Source organism: Thunnus thynnus, chromosome 18 (assembly GCF_963924715.1).
Source record: "Thunnus thynnus chromosome 18, fThuThy2.1, whole genome shotgun sequence".
In the NCBI taxonomy this organism is placed as follows: Eukaryota; Metazoa; Chordata; class Actinopteri; order Scombriformes; family Scombridae; genus Thunnus; species Thunnus thynnus.
The window spans coordinates 1,191,963-1,211,706 of record NC_089534.1 but is presented as its reverse complement, the minus strand read 5'-3'; the positions used below and the strand labels follow the sequence as shown (position 1 = coordinate 1,211,706).

At 39.9% G+C, this 19,744-nt stretch overlaps 2 protein-coding genes across 4 annotated transcripts in view; one reads left to right on the top strand and one right to left on the bottom strand.

Annotated features, from left to right (window-relative positions):
* The first annotated feature begins 1,061 nt into the window (after window positions 1–1,061).
* Window positions 1,062–5,982, top strand: id2b (inhibitor of DNA binding 2b). The gene is made up of 3 exons (XM_067572778.1): window positions 1,062–1,579; window positions 3,580–3,643; window positions 4,435–5,982. Exons 1-2 carry the CDS (start codon window positions 1,214–1,216, stop codon window positions 3,637–3,639), a joined length of 426 nt encoding a protein of 141 aa, XP_067428879.1. The 5' UTR covers window positions 1,062–1,213; the 3' UTR covers window positions 3,640–3,643; window positions 4,435–5,982.
* Window positions 5,983–7,912: 1,930 nt separating this feature from the next.
* Window positions 7,913–19,744, bottom strand: part of kidins220b (kinase D-interacting substrate 220b) — a 31,308-nt gene continuing 19,476 nt past the window's right edge. Inside the window, exons 23-30 of one of the 3 annotated variants that reach the window (XM_067571670.1) lie at window positions 19,677–19,744; window positions 17,647–17,882; window positions 16,451–16,564; window positions 15,071–15,100; window positions 13,091–13,228; window positions 12,886–12,984; window positions 11,164–11,394; window positions 7,913–10,862 (exon numbers count right to left, since the gene is read on the bottom strand). The exon at window positions 19,677–19,744 is cut by the window's right edge and continues 111 nt beyond it. In XM_067571670.1, the coding sequence (XP_067427771.1) occupies window positions 9,645–10,862; window positions 11,164–11,394; window positions 12,886–12,984; window positions 13,091–13,228; window positions 15,071–15,100; window positions 16,451–16,564; window positions 17,647–17,882; window positions 19,677–19,744 (2,134 nt within the window). In that variant the 3' untranslated portion in view covers window positions 7,913–9,644. The remainder of the gene's footprint in view (window positions 10,863–11,163; window positions 11,395–12,885; window positions 12,985–13,090; window positions 13,229–15,070; window positions 15,101–16,450; window positions 16,565–17,646; window positions 17,883–19,676) is intronic. The other 2 variants (XM_067571671.1, XM_067571674.1) reach the window with 2 other exon arrangements.

Sequence of the window (19,744 nt, the reverse complement as noted above, 5' to 3'; positions counted from 1 at the left end):
CTGTAGCAACATGTCAGAAATAAAACAGCAGCTGAGTGTTTATTACATTTAAGTATATCTCAACCACAGCGGTGGAATGTTCATGGACAGGAACACGTGAGACTCGTTGGAAGATATTGTAGCTGGAAGAAAGTAAAAAAAAATAAAAAACAATCAGTTGTAAGTCTGAAGATGTGTGCATGTTGTTCTGTATCTCTGGGTTTGGTGAAGTTTTTACAATTATGAAAAGCTCAACATTTGATTGTTTAGAGAATCTGTGTTTGTTGAGAGTAAAGGACGATATATGGACTAAACCAAAACTGGGTATTTTTATGATGATAACCACTGGACTAAACTAGCTAACTGTATATAAAGTAGTGTAAACTAGCTAACTGTATATAAAGTAGTGTAAACTAGCTCCACCTCCAGCAGCTACAACAGTAACATGCTGCTCTAACACTGATGCTTCACTATTAATAATCTAATGATGTCATATATAATAATATATCAGTCAGAGGGACCAAACCACTACTTTTACTGCAATACTTTAACTACATCGAGCTCATAATACTTATGTACTTTTACTGCAATACTTTAACTACATCAAGCTCATAATACTTAGTAGTATTACATAGTATTTTTACTTTGCTGTATTGATACTTTTACTGCAGTAAAGGATCTGAATACTTCTTCCACTACTGCTGCACATAACTGCAATTTTCACTTGCACTTAACTTGAGTATTTACATTTCATGCTACTAATAATTCACTACGTTTATATATTAATCTAATTAGTTGGATTAAAGTCTTACATTAAAGTATAAAGTAGGATTTTTACTTGTATTTTTACGTTGAGTTGTTGCTGCTTTTACTGAAGTAAAGGATCGATCAGACTGTAGAGCTGAGTCTGTCTCACAAAGACATTTAGAGAAATATTCTTGTTTTTTCTTGTTTGTTTTGATTGAAATGAGTCCAACATGTTTCTTTAGACAAGAATCCACCTCAGCTCGCGTGAACAGGTGAGTGACGTCAGGTGGGAGCCAATGAGCGTGCAGCTCAGCCTGCAGCAGCTCTATAAGAAGCTCAGTCAGCGTGTGGAGCTGTTACTGAAGAGCTCTGCCGATGATGTATAACGTCTGTGCCGGGATATCTGCTGCTGTCGGGTCGGTGTCTACCGGGCGGGCGGAGGACGTTTTTCTCATGTGAAGCTGCAGTTCAGCGTCCATCAGGCGACATGAGAGCCGCGAGCCCTGCGCTGTGTGCGGGCAGGAGACGGAGCTTCCCCCGGAACAAGAACCCGGCGGCGGCGGAGGCGCAGCCGCGGGTCCCGGTGCTCCTGCTGCGGGACATGGACCTGTGTTACCGGCTGCTGCGGCAGCTGGTGCCCGGTCTGCAGGCCGGACGGACCGCCAGCAGGGTGGAGATCCTGCAGCACGTCATCGACTATATCCTGGACCTGCAGACCGAGCTGGACTCCTCCTGCCCGGCCGGAGCCCGCGGGGAGCAGCGGGAAGAGGAGAGGAGCTGTGACCGGCTACAGCAGCGCCTGCAGCGGCCACACAGCGGCCGGACTCCCGGGAGCAACTTCCTCACCTGCCAGGTAGGAGACAGTGTGACAACTCCGCTGTGTCGGAGTATTGATCAGGTATTGATAGCTGATTTGGTCTCGAGGTCTTGCTCTGTGTATGTGTGTATTTTTATTTTATTAAAAGCAAAACGTTTCCAGTAGTTTTCAAAGCTTCAGTTAATAATCAGGATTTAGTTTTTAAATTTCTGTGTTCAGTTTTTGTTGGTTTAAAGATGATGATGATGATTATGATGATGATTATTGATGATATATAGGTAATAGTCATGATATTATGATATATACAGTATATTCAGTTTGCCTTCAGATATTAAATCTACCCTCAAATATTTTGAATGAAAACAGCAAATCGTCACATCTTAACCTGAAACCAGAGAATATTTTGCATTTTTGTTTGAAAATTACTGAAACGATGAATAAAATCGTTGCTGATTCACTTTCTTTTGATCAATTAATCGACTAATCTTTGCAGCTGTAATCCACAACACATGAGAGTGGATCTGATGGTTTTTGTTGGAGGAAAAAACTGTGAAACCTCTTTTTTTTTCCTGTTTTCACAAATCTGAAACTGGATTTGTTCTGGTGTTCAGTGATCAATCAGCAGAGAAACTCTCTGTTAACTTACACTGGAAACTCATATATCGCTATAACTATCAATATATATCACTATGACTATCACTATATGTCACTATATATCACTATAAATATCACTACAGCTATCACTATACATCACTATGACTATCACTATATATCACTATAACATCACTATATATCACTCTAGCTATCACTATATATCACTATGACTATCACTATATATCACTCTAGCTATCACTATATATCACTATAGCTATCACTATATATATCACCATAACTATCACTATATATCACTATAACTATCACTATATATATCACCATAACTATCACTATATATCACTATAACTATCACTATATATCACCATAACTATCACTATATATCACTATAACTATCACTATATATCACCATAACTATCACTATAGCTATCACTATATATCACTATAGCATTCACTATATATCGCTATAGCTATCACTATAAATATTACTATAGCTATCACTATATGTCACTATCACTATGACTATCACTATAACTATATATCACTATAACTACCACTATACATCACTATAGCTATCACTTTATATCACTATAAATATCAGTATATATCACTATGACTATCACTATATATCACTATAACTATCACTATATATCACTATGACTATCACTATATATCACTATAACTATCACTGCATATCACTACAACTCTCACTCTATTTCACAATAACATCAGTATATATCACCATAACATCACTTTAATTATCACTATGTATCACTATAGCTATCACTATAACATCACTTTAATTATCACTATGTATCACTATATTCGTCATCACAGCTCTGGCTGAAACGCCTCCTCATCACTTCTATATTTCCTGTTTATATTATTATTTTATGGTGTTTTATTTAATTTTATTGTCATTACAATTGTGATTGTGCTTTTATTTAGTGTCATATATGCACTTCCATATATTTTGCACGTTTTTATATTTGTTGTTTGTTCTTTTACTGGCACTTAATCTGCTTTACATGAGCTCCTCTCTTTTATTTGCATCTTATTTGTTTATATGTTTGATTATTTCTTTTACTTTGAGTTTTGAATTCTCATGTGTTTTATGAGCTCAGTGCTGCTTGATACAGGAGCTCTAATGTTCCTTCTTACCTGGAAAGCATTTTGTGTGTTTGCTTGAAATAAATAAAATTATTATTATTAAATGTCTGTGAGAAAATGCTGATCTATGAAATAAACGTTACATATTTATTCAGTCACGTAAAGAAAACTAAAACGTTGATGTGTGAACTGAGACTCCAGCAGGTTAAAGAGAGACGGAGGTCTGAGCTCTGCTTCAGGAAATATTGATTGTTAATCTCCTTGTTGATTAACTGCAGGATTTATTGACCTCACGACTCTTTCTGTCTCCTCAGTCCAACGATTTCCACAAAAAAGACTCAGAGGACGAAGAGAGACGAACTCTGCTGCACTAATGAGGTGAGAACACACACACACATGTTTGTCTTTCTGTACTTGTGAGGACCCTCAATGACATAATTCATTCCTGATTCTCTCGACCATAAAAGTTTCAAAATTTTTTAAGTGAGTCTTAACCCAACAGTCAGGAACCAAAATGAACATGAAACATGTTTTTCTTGCTGTAATCATTACTCCTGTTCATACTGACCATTAGAAGATCCCTTCATAATGACCTTACAATGGAAGAGATGGAGGACAAAATCCACAGTCCTCCTTCTGCGCAAAAATGTATTTAAAAGTTTATCTGAAGCTAATATGAAGCTTCAACGTCCAAATGAGTCAAATCAAGTAGATATCTTTCAACGTTACAGTCTTTTTAGTGCCAAAGTCCCTCTTTTTGTTACTATACTTCCACGTGCAGCTCAACAGGAAAACACTGTCCGAGGAAACACAAAGAGGGAATTTGATGCTAAAAAGACTGTAAATGTGTCAGATATCCACTTGATATGACTAACTCAGACTGCTGAAGCTGAATAGAAGCTTCACACAGACTTTTAAATGACTGTGTGGACACACTGTGGATTTTGGCTTCCATCACTTCCACTGAAAGCACATTTGAAGGATCTTTTAATATCCAGTATGAACAAGAGGATTACAGACACCTGACTGCTGCTTTAACACACTGGAATAATTATGAACTACTATTTCTACTAAAATTCAGGCTGCAGATTCATCCTGAATGTTTCCACCGTCTTCGTCACTGAATTCTTCTTCTGTTTGACTTTTTTCTTTCTTTAAACTTGCTGCAGGAGCAGACGACCGGACTGTTTTATTTGTCTCGCTGTGGAGACGACGGTGTTTCCTGCAACCAGCTGGAGGATTTGTTCATCCTAAAGCGTCGACACGGACGACTCGATGAGTTGATGAAGAAGAAACGTCGTTTAGACCTGAAGAGACTAAAACAGCACGTTGGGATTATTTTTCTTCATCAGGATTTTTTTTTTTTTTTAAGTTTTGTTTTGGTATTTTTTACCTTTTCTGACAGGCGACAGTGAAGATCGACAGGAAACCATCAGGGTCTCTACGGTGGTCTTCATCACAACATCAGTGTCCTGATAAAGACTCATAAGTGTTAAAACTCCTCGAGGAAACGTTGCAGCTAGAATCTGCTGAGTCATTGTTCTTACATCAGTTTAGAGCTGAACGTCGTGACTTCTGCACCTGAGATTTTATTTTGACAGACTCCAGCACAGCAGCACTTCCTGCAGAACTGTCATAATAAAAGCCAAACATCAGTGAATGTAAATGAAACTCTTCTGCTCGTCTAACATGACGTCTGATGATAAAACTGTTTTCAGCTCACATTTTAAAGTGTAACTTCACCTCCTGGTCTGAGCTTAACACCACCTGCTGGGGAGGGGGGAGGGCAGGAGCTGCTCAGTGACGTCCGCTGGCCAGAGAAGAATGATGATGATGATGATGATAATAACAATAATAATAATAATAATAAGATGAAGACAAACATTGTGACGATATTTAAATAAGCCAGAAGTTGTCTTTAAATGATCCTGTTTGTGTTTAACTTGCTTTATTTTCACCCTCTCAAACGGTCGACTCTACGTTAGCATCGTTCCCGCCTTTTTCAGGGCTGATTTTATAGCAGATGACACGTTGAGACATTTCAAAATGAATTTCTCATGAAATGCAGATTTTTATTAATTTGGTGTCAGTGATAATATTAACAGTACAGTCGTATCATTTAGTTTACAGCTCAAAACACACGTTTTAGTGTGCAGTAGCTCTTCAAAGATTTGAACGCTGCCACCACAGGATGAGGAAACATGCACTACTTTGCCTCTTCAAAGTAAAAGTCTGGAGAAATGGTGCTTTGTTTGAAATCTGTAACATGTTTTTTAAAAATTTCTAATGAGGCTTTTTTGGCCGATACGGCAGCTGATTTATGATAATAAATAATACAAACAATAATAAAACTCATTCTGCAAAACCAAACACACACTTTTATTTTGACAGGTAGTAGAAACTTCCTGTTTGTTGTGGCAGAATCATCCGTTCCCTCAATGTTTCCTCAACGTTAGCTGAATGTTGATGCATCTGTTATTGTTTTGAAAAGCCTGCTGGAAGTGCAGTTGTTTGCTCTTCAGTAATTTTCCTGCAGACAAACTCTTATTCTGAAAACACAGCACTTACCTGACCTTTATTGTGACAGGTCGCAGAATGCGTTTCCTGTTCTGATGAAAGTTTTGATTATAAAAAGTTTCTGTTTTTACATTGTCCAGAAAAACTGAACTCTGTTGTAAACTTTACTTTTATACATTAAAATGTGTTAAAACATGAAACTGTCGACTTCTTAATTTATCATTTTATACATTTATATTTTATCTCACATTCAACATCTCACATGTTCTTTCAGCTTCATCGCGATTTGAATCTGTGTTTGTACGTTTGACATTTTTGCACCAATGATTCGATTTTAGTCTCGAAAACAAAACTGATTTAATCCAAATGGTGTCAAAGAAAAGCTGAAACTGTCTGAAAGCTCCAAAATATGAAATCTTCAGAAGGATAATAACTCCATAAACAGATAAATAATAAACTCTCTGCTTTCTGAGAGCTTCAGTACGGATGAATCCTCAGTTTAATAATGAATGACGGTGTTTGTGAATGAAAAACAGATTTGGTATAAAGACTCATTACGAGGAGAAACAGAAGAGTCAGAACATGAACCGGATGTAAGAAACTGAAGGACGAACGATTCAGAACATCTGAAGTGTTTCAAACGACCAGCTGAGTTTTCATGTTATTCTTGTGTTCAGTAGTTGAAACTATCTCACATCAAGGTTCACTTACTCACTGTTTCAGCAGCTTTCGACCAGCGATCACACGGTCTCCATCATGTTAAATACAGACACTCAAAGTTCCCACGTGTCTGGAGGACGTTTGTGAGTGTGTGAGATGGTCAAAAGCTCCGGAACCACAGAGAGTAAACGAACCTTGAGTTGAGATTGTTTTGTCATTAAAGAGGTTTTTGTTATTATCTTTATTTCAGCTCCTCATGAGTCCATCAGATTAGTTAAATCCTCCTCTCGTCTCAGACGGTGATGAGTTGGCGCCTCCTGGTGGTGAAAGTCTGTCAACATTAAAATATGTTTTTATGGAAGAAGTTTAAAGTCATAAAACATGTTTGTTCTTCTTCTCTGTGCAGTTTGTTTTCAAAGTTTCTCTGAGCTCAAAGGGTTTTAATAGTTTTTAATAAGTTAATTGTACTTTTTTTTTTAGGAAAGAGTGTAGAGTATTTTTTTAGTGTCTCGAACATTTTCAGTTGTTTTTCCAGCCAGTTCTTACATAACAAATACAGGCAGCTGTTGCTGTTGACTGATTGTGGTCTTTGAAATATTGGCTGCGTCCCTAAATATAGTAGTATGTAGTATATGTAATATCCTACATTTACAGTGAAGGAGGAGACGTTTGGTGTCCAGCAGGAAAACTTTACAATCAACAATATTTACAGACGGATTCTGGGTTTTTACATGAAGGAGAAGAAGGAGATGATGATGTTTTTAGAGTTTTAATAAGATAATTGAACTTTATTTGTAAAAATAATAATATCAGTCACAAATGATTAAAAACAGAGTATTTATATGTGTCTTCATGTCTGGAGCAGAACTTTGAAGTTTTTTATTTAATTACTGTAGAAATTCTCCTCAGGAGGCTTTAATATCATTTACAACAGTTCCTCCATCTTTAGAGCCTCATTATGACATGAAAAACTCTTTATTAAAATGTGGCCTCGATAATCACTGAGATTTGATTTGATTGACACATAACTGACAGAACGCTCTCACATGTTCACTATAACGAAGTATTCACATAATAAACATAGTTTAATAGATATTAAATCAAATAGATGTATAATAGTTTTGTATTGAAATGCACACAACACTAAAACTCAATTGATTCTTTGATAAACTTCTCAAAATATTTATTTTCTAACAATATTTGAACTTTATTCTCAAAAACTCAGATTTATAATTCATAGATTAAACTTCCAAACATATAAAACTTATGATTAATAATTAAATGAGCTCCAGCAGTAAAATACTGTTTACATGTTAATACACAGACCATTGTGCTTAATGAGTACTTCTACTTTGGTGATAATACTTCTGTACTCGACTCGTACTTTTACACCGTGGTTATGAACGTGATGACATCATCCGTCTAGATCATTAAATGTGATCAGATTGAAAAAAAGAGTCAGGAAGCAGCTTCAACGTTTAACATCCAGTTTATTCGTTTTAGTGAACGACAGCAGATGACGAGTTTAACGATCAAAGATGTTAACGAGCACTGAGACACAAACTATCAAACAACATCAACATGCAGCTTCATGCAGAAAACATGAAAACACTCAGAACTGATACTGAAGTTACATCTGAACCACGAAATCAATTAGGATCAAATTCTCATTGTTAACAATATTTTTATATGTTTGTTTAAAATTTGAATATCAGCTGATTATCAGTTTGGCTTTAATCCAGAAACAAACTGCAGACTGAACTTTGTTATAATTCATCTTCAGATTTATTTCATTTTACAGGAAAAAAAACAAAAAAACTTCCACCAGTTTTCTCTAAAAATGTTCTGAAGTCTGATTATTATTTTTAAGAAAACTCTCTCATTATCAAGACGACAACAGCTGCTGAAACTCATTTACTTGAGTTCAATTTTAAAAGGTGTTCAGACTCTCAAGGCAAACATCTCATTTTATAATAATTTAATTCAACGAGACAAATAAATGATGTGAAGCCTTCGTAAATCAGCTGTTTTGTTGTTTTTTGTTGTTGTTGATGTTCAGCTGATTCAACACAAACTTCACTGAGAAAAATATTAATTTTACTGCAGTTCTCAGTTTCGGCTCTTAGTGAAAACACGACAGTGAAACACGATCACTGATTTGTTCATTTGGCTCACAGTGTAAATAAAGAACTACATCTAAACTAGAAACAGTTTTTCTGCATCTACACAGTGAAAAAACACAAACGTTGTAAACTGATACGAGTTTAACGACTAGTTAACACTGATTACTGACCAGTTTCCCACCCTGAAGTCACTTATCTCTAGTTTTACTTCTCAAACTTTAATTTAGAACATCGATGTGAAGAATTTCTGTCCTGTTTTTTTTTCTCTACTAATGTTTTAAAGTCAATAAAAACATCACAAACATGATGTTTTCAGTCTGTGGGAAACTGCAGCAGCACGTCGGCCTCCAGGTTCAGAGTCATGAAGATTTTAATAAACAACAGTGATGATTAAGTTTAACTGGGTCAAAGTTCTAAAACTGAACTAAACTAAATGACAGGGTTACATGTTTTAAATGACTAAAACTGCCTGAAGGAAAAATTAAAGACAAAATTAAAACGAATTAAATGACCTATAACCAAATGATGAGTATGTTGAGTGAAGTATTTCTGTTTTTGTTTTGTTTTGTCGTATCAAAGTTAAAGAGTTAAACAGCCATCAGATTTTTAGACCTAACCTAAAAATAAGAGGTGCTGTGCTATGATCTGTGATGTAAAAGTGTTTCCTGGAGGCGACAAATCACGTCACAACATGCAGCTGAGCGTCTAGTTAGAATAAAGAGCTTCAGGTTCATCTACTGGCTACAGCTGAGCGCATGCATCTAACACCAACAACCACCGACTGATAATCACACTACAGAAACTAAAACTACCGGCCCACCAGCAGCCGCTCCTCACTTCTGAAAACATTCTGTCATATTATCGACTGTTAAACTGGTTTTATAGTTTAAAGTCTCAAATATTAAAATTTTTAGCCAAACAGCATCTGACGTCTAACTTTTAAGTGTTTGATTTGTCGATGGTTTTCCCGACTGCTGGACACTGGTCTGAAACCTGGCTTCTGACTGGTTCAGAAGGTTTGAGAAGCGGCTCCTGGTGGGCTCTCAGTGCTCTCTGTATCTCCCTGGGTCACTGTGAGGTCACAGGATACTCTCCCGCTCCTCGCCGAAGGTGACGGTGTCGGACGACACGGCGCAGATCTCTGGCGGGTCTCCGGGTTTCAGCCCCCTCTTCAGGTGAACCACTCGGACGTTCTCGTTGTTGGGCCCCGGCCTGGTGGCGGTGGTCCCGGTGGTCCCAGTGGTCCCAGAGGTGCCGGTGGTCCCAGTGGTCCCGGAGCTGGGAGAGATGATGACATCACTGGAGGAGGAAGTGGCGTTGGAGGAGGAGGTGGAGCCCTCTGCGGGCTGGCGGGGGCGGTTGCCCTGCTGGGCGTTGGTGTTATTGTTGAGCGTCACGTTGCTCGGCGTGCGGTTCAGGTTGAAGGACTTGGACGAGGGCCAGCTCTCCTCGGGGCTGCTGGCCAGCAGGCTGCACTGGTCCTCGGAGCAGATGGACATGCGGGCGACAGCCGGGTCCTGCAGGCCGCTGAGGCTGCTGGGAAGGCCGCGCTTCCTGGCCAGGCTCTCCTCGTCCAGCTCGATCAGGTTGGCCCTCTCCAGCTGCGACAGGTCGGCCTCCTCATCCTGCAGCGAGTGGTTGGGTGAGCTCTCGTTGGAACGCACGCCCGAGTCGGACGAGTCCTTCTTGTCCAGCATGGCGTCCGACAGGTAGTCCTTCCCTTTCAGTGCCAGGGAGCCACCGGGCAGTTTGGGGTCGACCACTGTCTTGCCGTCTTTCAGCAGCGGAGCGTTGTCCGACTCCTCGGACTCCTCGTCATCACTGGTCAGCTTCTGGTAGCGCAGCCCGCCGCCGGCCTTCAGCTTCAGGTCAGCGGCGCCCTGGAAAAGCCCGCCTCGCTCAGCTGAGCTCTTACGGGTCAGCAGGGACTTGGAGGATCCGTGGTCGCCCTTCTCGTCCTCCTCTGTGATGGGGTCCAGGGTGTCACCGTTGGAGACGAAGTCGGAGTTGTCCGCCGCTGGCTTGCCGCCGCTCCTCTTGGTGAAGGATTTGCGTCCGTCCTGCTCACCGCCGTCCTTGCTCTTGTCCTCGGATGATGATGTCATGAACTGTCCTGGCTGAGGCTGGACAGGTTTCTCTCCGACGCCGCCGCCCATCTCCAGCTGGGCCATCTGGGCGATGTACTCCTGGTAGGCGTCGCGGTACTCGGCCTGCTGCTTGTCCGTCAGTCTTGAGATGTCGTTGGAGGACTCCTGAGAGTTGAGGCTGGTCATGCTGGCGGTGCGGTGAGGGCCACCCTGAGGACGGACACAAAGAAGAGTTTGTCAGCTGTTGGACTAAAGAAACTCTGTATTCAGCAGCCAGAGTGACATCCAAAACCCAAAAACATCAAGTTTATAGTGACAGAAAACAGAAAAGAGCAGCAACTCCTCACTGACACCAGAGAATAATTGGCGTTTGGTTTTGTTTCTGACTTGACAAGAAACCAAACGTCTTGTGGAGATTCAGTCCAGTCATTTCTAGCTGAAGAAGAAATCGTATCACAAATATAAAAATCCTGAATGTAAATAAATCACAAAAACAACGACGCTTATTTACCATCCACTGCATGTTTCCGTGTCGCTGCGGTTCGTCCAGCCCGACAGTGCTCAGCTCCTCGAAGCTCAGGTTGAAGCTGTACATCGGCGACGCGTCTGTGTTGGCGGCGCCGGCGTGGGGCGGAGCCACGGCACGCCTTCCCGCCTCCGTGTGACCACCCACGACGCTTCCTGTCTCACTGGCGGCTTCCTCGTGCAGCACCTGGCTCTCAATGTGACGCATATCCAGAACCTGCAGAGAGGTAAAGTTTTAGACCGAAGCAGTTTGAAGTCAACATGTGGAGGTCAAAAACAAACTGAGAAACATCAAACACCTGAATATTTAAAAAACACAGAAATGTACAAACATGTTCATAAAGTTACTGCATATGTTTGAAAATGTTGAGCTCAATCTTGACCTTGGAAACCACAGTTGTCTCCATGACAACTGAGCAAACTCCTGCACTACAGATTTTTTTTAATCAAACTAATTTAAAAAAAGTGAATTTTTAAACTTTATTTTGATTATTTTTCCATAATCGTCATTAAAAACGTGACTCTTCAACTAATGTTAGCATGTCATACAACCTGTAGAATTACAGGTTTGTTACAATCCTTTATGTTACCAGAATGTGTTGAGGTCCTTTACAATTAACATGCTAATGTTTGTTTGCTAATGTTGTTCTCGTACGTTTTGTTCAAGCTGTAATTGTTGTACTTTAGTTTTATACATAAAGATGTTAAGATGTCTTTTACGTTAGCATGTAATAACAATTAGCACGTTAGCGATCCAATGAGGTGTACAGCTGAACTTGATGGAAAACAGAACGTCTTTAACGGTGACCTCACACTACGCTGCAACTAAAACATTCAACAAACTAATGTAAACTTTATTCACATCAAAGATGTTTTACAGAGCAGGGTGATCCTTTCTTCACCTCCCTGAAAAAGTCTGTATTCTGCTCATCTTTCACCTCCAACTCTGATTGTGTAGTAACATTGAGAAGAAGAAGTACGAGAAAAGGATGCTCACTGTCTCTGTTTGCTCTTTTACCTTCTAGCTTTCAGCCAAAGGTTAAACATCGACCACTCGGCAGAGTTCCTGGTTAGAACGACGGTAACTTGACATGTTTTTTGTGTTTAACCTTAAGGGGATTTAATTGTTTGCGTTTGGTGCTTATTTTGTAGCATTTCTTCAATTAACTCCTGTCTGTCTCCATGTTGTTAAATGGTTGATGGACTGTGAAAACTGCAGAGACAACGATGGAAATAAGTCCAGAACTTTATTGTTCGGTCCCTGACAAAGTCTGATATGTTGAGTTTTATATGTTGGTGTGTTGTCAATAAATCGAAACCACATACAGCATCAGCGACATAAAGAAACAGCATATCAGGCATTAAAACTAAGTCACACCATCATAAAATCAATCCGTATGCAGATGACACCTGATTATACTTAACAAACCCCTGAACGACTCTTCTGTCAGTCTGTAATGATCAGCTGTTATGGTGAGGTCTGTTTCTAATCACTAATCAATCACAATATTTCAATTATTTGTGATCATTATTATTATTATATTATCATGATTGATCAGCATTTTTGCTAATATTCTGTCGCTCCACTAATCAAATATTCAATCATTAGCTATACTTTACACTGATTCAACAGGAAATGCATCACATTACAGAATGAAACAATCTGATGTATTAAACACATCAGTTTTTAGTGTTTTTGTGGGCTGACCGTGGCTCTGAAGAGCTGCCAGTCTCCAAAGTTCATGTTCATCTCCTTCTTCAGCTCGTCGATGTTACACTGAGACAAAACTCTGCCGTTCACGTTGGCCTGAAAAACAAAGACGGAAGAGACAAACAAATCAATTCAACACTGAAAAACTGGTGAAGAATTTTCTAACAAGGTGAAATCCAACAAACATTATTCTGTCACCGACCTTCCTGATGGTGGCGGTGTACTGTCCCAACATGCTCTGGTCGATGCCATCGATCTGCCGCACGCGCTCACAGACGGACTCTGTCGCCATGGAGCTGAGGAGGATGGGCGGAGCGCCTGACACCACGGAGGCCGAGCCCTGAACACAAACACACACCGGTTAAATTCCCAGGAAAACACACCCCAAAGTATTTAAACCTTTGTTTTAGTGTTTCAGTTGGATGTACAGAGGGAACCACCTCAGTATGATCAGTGGCTCTATAATGACATTAGTGACGAGCTTCTACTCTACAGTAAATAGAACTTTTCTAGTCTTCCGGACCACTGAAAGCGCTTCACGTCACATTCATACGCTGATGGCAGAGGCTGCCATGCAAGGAGCCGACCTGCTCATCAGGAGGATCTAATCATTCACACACAGCTTTGGGGAGCAAGTTGGGGTTCAGTATCCTGCCCGATGACACTTTGACATGCGGACCGGAGGAGCCGGGGATCAAACCATCGACCTTCTGATTAGCGGACGACCCGCTCTACCTCCTGAGCCACAGCCGCCTCTGACATACGTCAGTACAAAGAGACAGGAAGTCTTGAAATAATGTGACTTATGTAGATTTTGTGAGGAAGAAGAGGAGTCAGACTTTCATTTATTGTGGTATTGTAAGGAAGCTGCATTATTTACAGTGGATCTCAGCTTACAACTCATATATTTATAGTTGTCATTTAACCATAATGTTTAGTGGTTTAAGGGATGATGAGGAAGGAAAAGACTTGAACAACATCATTATGAAGCAACTATATTTAAAGCTACAAATTAAACACTAAATGTTTCAAGATGTTTTATCAGTGGGTTCTTGGAAAAGATGTTAATAGGAATAAAGAACAGAATTTAATTGTTGAAGGTGGGATGAAGGCTGGAGTCACAAGGGGAAAGAAAAAAAACAGAACTAAATAAAATAACATTGTATATGGGAGTGCAGGTATGTGCATATGTAAATAAATATGTGTAAGCGAGTGCAGTAAATGCGATGTGTGCATGTTTGTGTATAGATATAACTATATGTATCTATATGTATATGTGTACATGTGTATGAAGCTACCTTTTGTTCTAATACTGCACTGTTACAACAGGAAGCACTACTTTCCCTTTTCTTAAAAACTAGAACTTCAAAAACAACGTTTGTTACCTTGAAAAATGAAATCAAGCTTATTGCAGAATGTTTTATGTATGAAGACATAATTAATCTGTGATCTTAAGATAACGGCCTGAAAACAAAAACAACTGGGTTCAACAAGCTGTTTACTGATCTTACTTTGCTTTACTATCTTTTTAATTTTCCTTGTTGTTTAATTGGTTGTTTGACTTTATATATGTAATTTTTTAAAGCTGGTTCTCAGGTTTCTTTCTAAAGCTCGTTAAAGATCTGGTTCTTAACTCAGATAAACATGTTTTTATTCTCTAAATAAAAGGAATCAAACTCAGGTGTCGTATTAGCAACGACATCTATACTCATCACAAAGAAACAACAGCAACCATCTGACCAGCAGGTGATGCTTGTTATAAAATTTCACTTCTTCACGTCTAAATTTAATGTTCTTAAACACTCGTAAGACGAACTGAGCCTTTGAGAAGGATATTTTCTCCAGTATAGAGGAGGGGTTATGGTGGGACACCTGTGTGATGAGGTGGAGTGGGGGGGGGGGGGGGGGGGGTCAGTGGGTAAGCTGAGGGTGTTTGGGAAACGGGTTCAAAGGTCAAACCAAACATTTTAAAAAACCAACAGGCTAATAGGTCGTCACTCAAGAGCAAATCAAACATGTCCAGCTACTCTACTGAAGCTACAGGAAGGATAGTCCAGGCAAGGTGCATGCTGGGAAATGTAGTAGGCAGAGCACTTCAGAGGGAGTTAGTCTGAAAGTAGCAGCTGTGAGGAGGACGGCAGCAAGAACAGAGAGGGAGGACACGTCAGGGAGAGATCAATACCTGCTTCCTTTTCAAAGATGAGACCTTATACTGCAGACAGACAGACAGACAGACAGACAGGTGAGGAATGAAACAGCTGAAACAGAGAAAACAAGACACAAACAACAAGTTCCCAGGTTTCAGAAGAAGAAGAAGAAGAGAGCAGGAAGTGAGGAGGAAGAGGAGGAGGAGGAGGAGGCTCGGCGTCGTCACAACAGGAGAAGAAGAACGAGAGAGAAGTAGAAACCAAACGTTTGTGATGCTGTCGAGGTTGAAAAATTAAAGTTTCTGAATGTTTTAAGATGTAGCGAGAAACAAACGTATGGAAGTCAAACACCGCCAAAAACAGATGACAATAAATATTCTATTATTCATTAAACACTGAATCAAACGTTTGTCTTTGAATCTCAGAAGTTTGATTTCTAAAGTCATTATGAATTTATTATTATGACTTTAACAAATTAAATAATCTTATCATTTTAACAGCGGCTGAAATTAATAGTTGATTAATTGATTATTCCTCGATTGAGAATTAATCAATAACTATTCTGATAATTAATTGTTTAAATCATTAAAGCATAAATGACAGAGGTTAGCTGAAGTGAACATCTGAAGACATCATTATGAGATTATTATTATTATTATTATTATTATTATTATTATTAGAGACCAAATGATTAAAAAATAATCAGTGAATTAACTGATAATGAAAATAATCGTTAATATCAACCCTGATGTTGAGGTCGTATCTCAAAACTTTAATTCATTAAAATATTTTTATTTTATTTTTAATTATTAACTTTTCATCCACTTTTCTGGTGGAAATGAACTTCCATACAAACCTGACTGATCAGGAAATAGAAGAACTAATGAATTAATGAACTAACATGGTTGAATAACTACAAATTAATAAATGTATAAAGTTCTTAGAGAAAACAACCTGTAAATAAATGCTCATTGACATCATTTATTTTAACAGGATTTATTTTCCATTAACTTTCTCTGTATGTTTGGAGAAAGATAACAAGTCTCTCTGATGTGACGTCAATTTACTGAATATTTTCTGTTTACTTGTGCATTTTGTTTATTTGTTAGTTTCTAATTTGAGGTATTTTTTATGCCTTTATTGGATATTTTGATGGTAGAGAGATGCTTCAATAAAAAACATTATTTTCTTTATTTATTTGACACTTGGTTCATTCAGTCTTTATTTATTTCTCAGTGAGTCAGGTTTGTTTCTCGTTGGTGTTTCGATGTTTAACGAGTGAATCAGACAAACGTTCAGATAAAAACTCGTCATGTGACTCTGCTGGAGGACAGAAACCATAAAACAACATTTCAGGTGTTAAAACCATCTGTGACTTGATGTTAAGCTGATTCTGGTGCGTGTTGTATACTTACGGCTGCGGCGTCCCGCGGGAAGCAGCTTTTAGCGAGCGGGCGTGGAGCAAGGTATGATGGGTAGGAGGCCATGAGGGGGCGTGGCAACTGGTAAAGGTGATGAGGGAAATATGGCTGAAGGAGGGGGGGGGGGGGGGGGGGGGCAGAAAATCAAAATAATGTTCATGGTAGATGATTCAACATGAAACAATAAGAAGGAGGCAACTTAAAAAACATGAATGAATCCCTGCTGTCACACTCAGTCCCAACAGGAAGTTACATCACTACTCTGATCTGTTAAACTACAAGGTCTCATAGAAATCAACACAGAAATCCTCTTCCTCAGTCTAGTTTATACTATATATTACACAGACATCAGAATAATACTGCTGCTTTAACTCACTCTGAGTACTTTTATATATATATATATATATATTTTATTATCCACAGACGGAACACTTCCTGTTTCTGGTCATTAAATAATCACAACTTTATTGAGGAATATTCTCCACATGAACACAATAAAAACATAAAGGTTCAGATCAGCTATAAATGTAGTTAATGTGATGCTGCAGCTGATTAGTCGATTAATCGATTAGTCGATTGACGGAGAATTTATTGAATTAATTAATACCAGGTGTAAACAGAGCATATGACAGTAAACAGTGATGATCATTTTTCACTATTTTCTGACATTTTATAGACCAAACAACAACTAATCAATTAATAAAGAAAATGAAAATGATCTTTAGTTGCAAATTAACACAAACAGTGACGTTGGGGTTCTGGCTGTAATCAATAATAGTGATTAGTTTAATTAGAGTTAATGTTGGGGTTTATTAGTTTATTAGTGAATATGTAATGTGGTTCCTGCAGGGACTGTTGAGTTTATGAGGTTTTATGATGATCAGGTTAATAAAAACAATCTGAGACACAGTTGATCCGACAGCACAGAGAATAAATTAAATCAAATCATATTTAAACAGGAAATGAAACAAACGGTAAACGGTAAACTGAACCAGGAGAGCAGGTCTGTGTGACGGTGCTGATGACATCACAGCGTTACCAACCACAGAGAACAGCTGGAACATCTGCAGATCTCACCTGCTGATAGAGTTTCCCTTCAAATAGTTTAGTATTTAATAAACTGTACCGTGGCGCCCAGCTGTTCCACCTGTCACCTGCCAGGTGTGTGTGTGGGCGGAGCCTGGACTCACCCGGTTGTAGAAGGGGTGCTGCGGTCCGGCCATCCCGCTGTAGTAGCTGCTGTGAGGCTGCGGGGAGACTCCGCCCCCTGCCGGCTGGTTGAACGGGCCGCTGAAGGAGGCGGACGGCGAGCACGCCGACGACACCTGACTGTACACCGAGGTGGGGCGGGGCTGAGCCTCCTGCAGGGGGAGGGGCGGGTACGTGACCCCGCCCATATTCATCTGTTCACGGGCCGCACGAACATCTGGATCAGAGGGAGAGAGAAAGCATCTGGATCAGACAGAGAAAACATCTGGATCAGAGAGAGAAAACATCTGGATCAGAGGGAGAGAGAAAACATCTGGATCAGAGAGAGAGAAAACATCTGGATCAGAGAGAGAGAAAACATCTGGATCAGAGAGAGGAAACATCTGGATCAGGGAGAGAGAGAACATCTGGATCAGGGAGAGAGAAAACATCTGGATCAGAGAGAGAGAGAAAACATCTGGATCAGAGAGAGAGAAAACATCTGGATCAGAGAGAGAAAACATCTGGATCAGAGAGAGGAAACATCTGGATCAGAGAGAGAGAGAACATCTGGATCAGGGAGAGAGAAAACATCTGGATCAGAGAGAGAGAGAAAACATCTGGATCAGAGAGAGAGAAAACATCTGGAGCAGAGAGAGGAAACATCTGGATCAGAGAGAGAGAGAACATCTGGATCAGGGAGAGAGAAAACATCTGGATCAGAGAGAGAGAGAAAACATCTGGATCAGAGAGAGAGAAAACATCTGGATCAGAGAGAGAAAACATCTGGATCAGAGGGAGAGAGAAAACATCTGGATCAGAGAGAGAGAAAACATCTGGATCAGAGAGAGAGAAAACATCTGGATCAGAGAGAGGAAACATCTGGATCAGGGAGAGAGAAAACATCTGGATCAGAGAGAGAGAAAACATCTGGATCAGAGAGAGGAAACATCTGGATCAGAGAGAGAGAGAACATCTGGATCAGGGAGAGAGAAAACATCTGGATCAGAGAGAGAGAGAAAACATCTGGATCAGAGAGAGAGAAAACATCTGGAGCAGAGAGAGGAAACATCTGGATCAGAGAGAGAGGAAACATCTGGATCAGGGAGAGAGAAAACATCTGGATCAGAGAGAGAGAGAAAACATCTGGATCAGAGAGAGAGAAAACATCTGGATCAGAGAGAGGAAACATCTGGATCAGAGAGAGGAAACATCTGGATCAGGGAGAGAGAAAACATCTGGATCAGAGAGAGAGAGAAAACATCTGGATCAGGGAGAGAGAAAACATCTGGATCAGAGAGAGAGAAAACATCTGGATCAGACAGAGAGGAAACATCTGGATCAGAGAGAGAGAAAGCATCTGGATCAGACAGAGAAAACATCTGGATCAGAGAGAGAAAACATCTGGATCAGACAGAGAGGAAACATCTGGATCAGAGAGAGAGAAAACATCTGGATCAGACAGAGAAAACATCTGGATCAGAGAGAGAAAACATCTGGATCAGAGGGAGAGAGAAAACATCTGGATCAGAGAGAGAGAAAACATCTGGATCAGAGAGAGAGAAAACATCTGGATCAGAGAGAGGAAACATCTGGATCAGGGAGAGAGAAAACATCTGGATCAGAGAGAGAGAGAAAACATCTGGATCAGAGAGAGAGAAAACATCTGGATCAGAGAGAGGAAACATCTGGATCAGAGAGAGGAAACATCTGGATCAGGGAGAGAGGAAACATCTGGATCAGAGAGAGAGAGAAAACATCTGGATCAGACAGAGAGGAAACATCTGGATCAGAGAGAGAGGAAACATCTGGATCAGAGAGAGAGAAAACATCTGGATCAGACAGAGAGGAAACATCTGGATCAGAGAGAGAGAGAACATCTCCAGGTCCAGGTTGACGGTGCAGTAGTATTGCAGTAGTATTTGCAGTATGGCAGTAGTATTACAGTAGTATTACAGTAGTATTACAGTAGTATTGCAGTAGTATTACAGTAGTACTGCAGTAGTATTGCAGTAGTATTACAGTACTGTACCTGCGATGATCTCTCTCAGCTTGGGGTCCAGGTTGACGGTGCAGGGCAGGAAGGTGCGGATGTCTCGG

Bases quoted from the DNA above. Each gene is read 5' to 3' on its own strand.
- id2b (XM_067572778.1), top strand. From the start codon at position 1,214: ATGAGAGCCGCGAGCCCTGCGCTGTGTGCGGGCAGGAGACGGAGCTTC. The intron at 1,580-3,579 runs GTAGGAGACAGT...CTGTCTCCTCAG, and splicing joins GCAACTTCCTCACCTGCCAG to TCCAACGATTTCCACAAAAA.